Below are 7,690 nucleotides of genomic sequence, written 5' to 3'. Positions count from 1 at the left end.
TGCCCTGTCATCAAGTGAGACCATTACGTCAGGAAAGGATGGCGGGGACCTCAGATCTCTTGGGCAGGACATCTTATTTGTATATGCCTTTAGCTGTCTCATGGAACTTACGTCCACATACCTGCATTTGTCCAGTGGAACTCTTGCTAGTCATTCAATCCCATGCCCTTACGAAGAACAAGCAGAGTGGAGAAAGTTTGAAAAGGGGTGAAAAACCTCTCATATCCGAGGCACTTACCTCCCCATGGGCAAGTCTGGAAGCCCAGAAGGGTGTTCACACAGGCAGATGCTCGGGGCAGCTGCCTGAGCTTTCTGTGGCAAAGCCTCAATGTCTGGGGTTCCCTGGATGTACCCAAGTCTGTCATAGCATCCAACTCTCATTTTCAAGGAAGGACTTGCAGAGAAGCCACTGGGAAACAGGAAGCCCTACCAACAAAGCACATTCACTTCCATCCTCCATCCTCGGACGAAAAGGGAGAAAGATGTCAAGCCCTTACCTGCTCTGTCTGTCACAATTGTTATACTACTTCACAGGGGAGCGCCATTAACAGGCTGGGCATGTGAGGCATGTGTGTGAAACATGCATTTGGGGATGGACTCTCTCCAAAACAGAGTTGAGGTCACCCAAGAAACCCAGAGCAGGGAAAATACTCATTAGCAAAAGGGTTTTGCTGGGGCTGTGAACTGGGCCAGCTCATTATTTCCTTTTTAAATTCTTTTGCATGAAAAAGAATAATCTTGCTTTCCAAGAAATTTTTCTTGTTAGCAAAAGCTTGGTGTTTTAATTGAGTTTGGACAATGAACTAGTTAATTTTCCTGGGAAGACATGTGTTTTAAAAACCCAGCATCCTATCTGTGCTAGGGAGAAATGTCTCCATAGCTTATTGTGCTTTTATTTCTTGCCGAAGGGGAGAGAGACAGAAAGAGCTCACCGACTTTATGGAAATGTTGTCTTTCTTTTCTTTTTCTTCTTTTTATAGTCTGTTTATTTTTCAAACTGACATGTGTAGAGAAAGTGAGTCTCGGGTGCAGAAAACACATCTGGAATCCATCCTGCTTTTCTCCCAGTCTCACCCCTCCCCCCAGCGGATGCTCCTTACCATGGGGGAAGGTAGGCATCCCTGACCTTGGCGGGGTTTAACTTAGGGTCCTCCACCACCAAATCATCTTCCAGAAGGTATCATATTCTTTCTCAGCAAAAAGAAAAAGTGTTGGTATTAGAATGTGCTGAGGTAGGCTGGATGACCCCAGACGAGAGAGGATGAAATGAGAAAAGTCTTAGGTAAGAGGGTCTTTCCTGAGTAAGGGAAGCTCAGAAGCCAGCAGTGTCTCTCATTAAACAAGGAATGACTAAGGACACAGATAATCAAATACTTAAGTCCCTTAAAGAGTTGGGAGTGGAGGGATCTGCCCGGGTTGTCAGGGGAAACGAGTGGGGAGAATCCACCAAGGAGCGGGCCTGGGGGCAGCTGCGTGTCTGTGTTGGTTAGAAGACCACAACTATAGTGAGAAAGAAAATCCCTACAGTGCCTTCTGTAATGTACCCCAGTTTTCTGAATACGTTCAAAGCCAGTCTGCACAGAGCCCCATTTCTCAGCATCAGCTTTATTTCTAAGTATTCAGGTGGAAATTAAACAGCGACCAAACTTACAATGTCACTGCCAGCTCCAGAGTACAAAGCAAAGCATAAGCACTAATAGGGCACCAGTTGTCCCCTCGGTGGAGGCCTCCCTGGTGCTTACCAACGCCAGCTTTGCAGGATGGGCTGGCTGGGCACTTGTGAGCACACACTGTTCAGGAAGGCCAGCATCTCTGAGTCACCCTTAAAGCCAACCCGGACACCACCAACACATTACTCAGAGATCAATGGTGGCCCTGCAGAAACATGAGCACCTGTTCACAGAGAGAATGTCCTCAACCAATCCTAGCTGGGCTACCTGACAATGACCAACACCCGGGACATGGAAGGAATTACCCCATATATACAAACAAGAAGGGATAGAGGCAGGTACATCTATCACACAGCAGAAGCAAGCAGAAGGAATACTCAGCATCTGCATGTTTCCATGTGTGTGACCCACATGAGCATCATGGTGTGAGAAAAGCACCAGACCCAATAGTATCCTGCTTGGCTCTGTGTAGGTGAAGGTCAGAAACCGGACGTCCATCAGGGGAAAGCACCTAGCCCAGATCGTGGTCACACACTTGGGAAGGGGCCCTGTTAGCCTATTGCTGGTTTCACTGACCTCTGGGGTGGGGGGGCTGGCCTCCTTGGACCACCAGTCCCTACAGTGCCCAGCATTCCTGTAGTCACTCGCAGAGGAAGTACCCATTTCCAAGAGGGGCCAATGGTCCCCCTTGCTTTAAGCTCATCTCGCTAACTCCGGGTGGGGGTGGGGCTTTCATCTGGCGTACTCCATGATGTGGTTGGCACCCTGTCAAGAGTAGGAGAAAACTTGCCCATGAGATACTTTTGACCATGGGCAACAAGGCTTAGATGCATCCAAAATCAATCTGGCTTTTAGCCTAGCACTTAACTCCCAGGATAGGGCCTGCTTTGTAAATGGTGATAATCCAGAGAAAATGAGCTTTTAGATTCCAAAGAGAGCCAGATAGCTTCCAGTTACACAAAATGCAGAGAATCACATTTAACGAAAGACGTTCTAGAAAAATATGTTTCTTCAATGATGAATATTTAATTAAGGGAAATGATAAATCAAGCATTAATGAGAAAGTATGTTTGCCCTCAAGATTCACAGTTTTGATGGGTCTCTGGCACATTTTACAGCTATTTTTATTGTGGTTCTTTTATGGCTGGCTGTTAGTTTTTAATTGTTTCTTTGATTTTTGCTCTGCTCAATTTTCTATTGAAAAAAAATTCTTTCTAAGTCTAGAAGAGACTTATTTACCCTCTGCCCTTAACCCTGAGAGCAAGTTCAGATTCATCCTACCTGCTCTGCTCTGTGTCACAAAAGCAGAGGTGTGGGGATGTTCAGAGGAGTCGGAAGTATATAAACTGGTGGTGTAGGATTGTTATGGAAGAATCTGAGGCACAGGAGTCAAGCTGAGTCAGCACAAGAAGAGTGTGCACTATGTCAAAATACTGATATTACCTGATAGGACAGGGAACATGGAGCTGGACCTAAGTCCCCACCAAGCTGCAGAAAGGGCCTCAGGAGTCTTTGTCATTGGAACCACAGCATTTCTGCTGCTTGTCAGTTCTGGGACAGAAAGCCCTCATAGAAGAATGGATATCCCAGGGACATGGCAAGGTAAACCTGGACACTGTGGTGTCATGGACATGGGGGCATGAGGGCCCCTCCAGCTACGTGTGGACAGGGCAGGTCCTCCCTTCTCTCCCAGCTGCCATGGGAGATGCCAAGATACTGGCTGCTGCTTGGTGGCTTCTATCCTGCCTTTGCTTGAACAGGTGCCCACATTCATAGCCATCCAGTGAGAAATGGCTGAACTCTCCAGGACCGTCATTGGTGCTGGGCACTGATGTCAGAGGGCAGCAAGCAGCTGAGGGCTTGGGCTCCCATCACCAGGGGCACTCTGAATACATCCTGAGCTGCTCCTGATTCTGAATGAAAACCCAACTAAGTGAGGTCATTAAATGGAGATGTTTTAGTCTCAGAAAAAGAAATAGATAAGCTATAATAATCAGGGCACAGCGTCATCTGAGCACCTACCAATATGCAGGGCGCTGTGTTGGTGAGGCTGTGTGATGGATGTACCCACACTGGGAAATGTCAGCTGCTTATTGTATTTCTACTCTTCAAAAGACAGTTTGCAACTTTTTTTTTTAAAGTAATGTTCAGCCTTAGAGAAAATTCACCCAGGCTAAGATGATTCCAGAAAATGTTATAGAGCCGGTAGTTTGACTTGGAGTTTGCAAGAGGAGTGGAGCTAGAGCTGGTGGGAAAGCTGCCCACTGGACTATCTTTTCTTTTCCAGGAGAACCTGCAGACAAGGTGGGAAGCCAGGCAGGGCTAGGGTGGTAGACTCTGGTCAGGGAGAGGTAGGCTGGGCCCTGTGCTGCCTGCCATAGCTCATGAGTGACAGGGAGACCAGGACAGGCCATTCCCTGCATGGTCAGCCTAGACTCAGAGCATGGCTGCTTTTCCTTTTTGGAGTTAGCACAGTGCCTTGGCCAACATATGAAAGCTCCTACCAGCACTTGGCATTCCAGCTGACAGCCACCCAGACCTCCACCATCTCAGACAGCTCTCACGGAGGGGGTGGGGAAGGGTCAGGGGGCAGTTCTAGGCAGAACATAGACAGACGTCAGCTCAGATGACCCCTGGGGTTTCAAGAACAACCAACACCTCCCTTGAAGCTCCAGGACTCTGGAAGAAATCCTGCAAAGAAGCAATGGGCCATGTCAGAAAATCCAAGCCCCCCAAAACTAATGCACAGAGAGGAATGGACTCAAGGGTGAATAAGGCCTATTGAAGCTGTTGTACCCTTCAGCGCAGAGCCCACTCATTGGCAAGGGGTCCATGTGTCTCTGAATCAAATTTATGGCTGTGGACTAAACATTATGAAAGTAAAAAACTCTTCACTAGATACAGTGGGCTGTTTTAAATTAACCTCATATGATCTTAATATTTAAATACTCAATTTTAATTGAATATTTTGTGATATTAAAATATCACGGTCCTCTCCCTTCCTTAAATTATTATTTTAATTTAATAAATATGTGAGTCCACTGAAGGCAAATTCTACCTTGATAGGTGGGTGTGCTTCATCATCATCACAGGAGGCCAGTCAGTGTAACCAATGGGACTGAGGAAAGTGTGCAGCCCTGGGGGAGGGATGAGAAATCAGAACCCAGGAAGGGCCTGCACAGGGCTGACTGCCTTCCCTCTCTCTGTTCTCTCTAACGTGCTGTTTCAATTGGCTTGCGAGAATAGATTCATTTAGATCTAATTTGTAGACCTCTGAATTTTAAGCCAAACTGGAAAACTATGTCATTTTCATTGCCTTCCCTTTCTTCCTTTAACCCTGGTAGAAGTGAGTCCCAGTTCTTAGACGTTTGCTTCCTCACCCAGCTCTGGACTCAGCTATGTGCTCACTCTGGGCTGTGGGCAGTGTTCAGCCGCTCCAGTTCTTCCTTCCGTGTTCGCAAGGTCAGATCTGGGGCTTCCTTCCATCGGGACCTGATATCTGGCCCTGGTCCCTGCCCCAGGGAAGGCCGTCTGGGCAGTGTCGATGCTTCCCACCATGCCACCCCAAAACTCACCAGGGAGGCTGCGGAAATTGGGCGGGCCCTCAGTCAGATCATACCCTGGATTTTTTTTGTCCTGAGAAAATCCTGTTTCTCTCTGGGTAAGTGACAATAGCGTTTCACCAGCTCCCATGTGACAGATGAGGACTAACTGGTTAGTATTTCCTAATGCCTGGAGATCTCCAGATGGAAGTGTTATTTGGGTCTGTGTGTCTCCATTACCTGATTAAACGGCCCTTGCAATGAATTCTCCTTCCCAGCAGCTCCAGCCACCAGATCTCTTCTGGTGGCTTTACTCAGTCATTTAGGAGCTTGGCCTGTGTTTAAAGACCCCTCTCGGCCCTGACTCGACCATCCGTCCCAGTGCTGCAGAAATGCCTTTTCCTCCACCGTGTAGCTGGCCTATTAGATGGAGATCACTCTATCAACGTCCTCCTCTCCTTTTCTCTTCCTGCAGGAGCCTGTTTCCAACCCGCTCGCTGCAGCCTGGCGTGCTCATCCCTGCGGCCGCCGGCGCTGTCCCGGCTGCCCCTGAAATGAGCGCTCCTCGGGTGCCCTCTCGTGGATGGCGGAGCTAACTGCCTGCGAATGCCAAGCCATGGCAACCACCCTCTCGCAGCTCCACCCTCCTGTCCCGGGTAATGAGACCCTGAAGGAGCATTACAACTATGTTGGGAAGCTGGCTGGCAGGCTGAAGGAAGCCCCTGAGGGCAGCACGCTCACCACCGTACTCTTCTTGGTCATCTGCAGCTTCATCGTCTTGGAGAACCTGATGGTTTTGATTGCTATCTGGAAAAACAATAAATTTCACAATCGTATGTACTTTTTCATCGGCAACTTGGCTCTCTGTGACCTGTTGGCCGGCATCGCCTACACAGTCAACATTCTGATGTCTGGCAAGAAGACATTCAGCCTGTCTCCGACAGTCTGGTTCCTAAGGGAGGGCAGCATGTTTGTGGCCCTCGGAGCGTCCACCTGTAGCTTGCTGGCCATTGCCATCGAGCGACACTTGACCATGATCAAGATGAGGCCTTACGATGCCAACAAGAAGCACCGTGTCTTCCTTCTGATCGGGATGTGCTGGCTCATCGCGTTTTCTCTGGGCGCCTTGCCCATCCTGGGCTGGAACTGCCTGCACAACCTCCCGGACTGCTCCACTATCCTGCCGCTCTACTCCAAGAAGTACATCGCCTTCTGCATCAGCATCTTCATGGCCATCTTGGTGACCATCGTGATCCTCTATGCGCGCATTTATTGCCTGGTAAAGTCCAGCAGCCGCAGGGTGACCAACCACAACAACTCGGAGCGCTCCATGGCCCTGCTGCGCACAGTGGTGATTGTCGTGAGCGTGTTCATCGCCTGCTGGTCCCCACTCTTCATCCTATTCCTCATCGACGTGGCCTGCAGGGTAAAGGTATGCCCCGTGCTCTTCAAGGCGCAGTGGTTCATCGTGCTGGCCGTGCTCAACTCCGCCATGAACCCAGTCATCTACACGCTGGCCAGCAAGGAGATGCGGCGAGCCTTCTTCCGTCTGGTCTGCACCTGCCTGCTCAGGGGCCCGGGTACCCGTGCCTCACCCACCCAGCCCGCTCTTGACCCAAGCAGAAGCAAATCAAGCAGCAGCAACAACAGTAGCCACTCCCCGAAGGTCAGGGAAGACCTGCCCCATGCAGCCACCTCATCCTGCATCACTGACAACCAACCATTCCAGAATGGGATCCTTTGCCGGTGAACGTCTCCATGCACCCGCCTGCAGACACGCCCTTATTTATTGCATGCATCGCTTCCGTCTGGGCCCTTTAAGAACTGTGACTGGGAGGATCTACTTCATTTCACCCAAGTCTGCCCAGCATGGTGTCTCCTAAGGAAGGGACCCACGGAATCTCCAGTGCATTTCAGAGTGAACCGCTGTCTGTCTCCGGCTCCGGCAACTTCTGAATGTACTAAGCTGCTGATGTCATCTGGCGCTTTCCCCTGAATCCCTGACACTGCTCTCTGATCCCAGAGAGGGGAGGTCGTGGGCTGCACAGTGCTGTGTGTTTCTCAGTGTGCCTCTGGATGATGTTTTGATAACTGTAATCAACACTCATTGTGTACAGAATGATGCTTGTGTATTCCACGTTTCTATGTTACCCGACAGCGTGTTCTCGGAGTTTGCCCTGCGGTACTCATACAGTCACATTCTGACTAAACCCCCAGGTACAAGGACATGGCTGTGACTTAGGTGGACTTGCTACTCCCAGTCTTTGCCGACTAACATGAAATCTTGCATTAAGCAAGTTTTTAAAGGCCCAAATTCCCCGAAAGGGAACCTCTAAGCCTGTGGACCGAGATGTATGGGTCTGACCCAAACCAGCCCTGTGTTTCTCCAGTCATGTGTCCCTGCACAATTTTAGGCACATCCCAAAGCCAAATCACACGATTTGGAGATTTCTGCAAATCACTGCAAAGTTGGACAAG

General features: G+C 49.4%; 1 protein-coding gene across 1 annotated transcript; it reads left to right on the top strand.

The window, feature by feature from the left end:
* Positions 1-5,693: 5,693 nt before the first annotated feature.
* S1PR3 (sphingosine-1-phosphate receptor 3) lies at positions 5,694-6,962 on the top strand. Its single transcript, XM_003795020.3, has one exon. It carries the CDS (start codon positions 5,796-5,798, stop codon positions 6,960-6,962), a length of 1,167 nt encoding a protein of 388 aa, XP_003795068.1. The 5' UTR covers positions 5,694-5,795.
* Positions 6,963-7,690: the final 728 nt, after the last annotated feature.

The sequence above is a fragment of the Otolemur garnettii genome, unplaced genomic scaffold (assembly GCF_000181295.1).
Source record: "Otolemur garnettii isolate 467f Iridium unplaced genomic scaffold, OtoGar3 scaffold00088, whole genome shotgun sequence".
Classification (NCBI taxonomy): domain Eukaryota; kingdom Metazoa; phylum Chordata; class Mammalia; order Primates; family Galagidae; genus Otolemur; species Otolemur garnettii.
Note: the sequence above shows the minus strand (reverse complement) of the source record. Positions and strands in the feature narration are given on the sequence as shown.

Bases quoted from the DNA above. Each gene is read 5' to 3' on its own strand.
- S1PR3 (XM_003795020.3), top strand. From the start codon at position 5,796: ATGGCGGAGCTAACTGCCTGCGAATGCCAAGCCATGGCAACCACCCTC.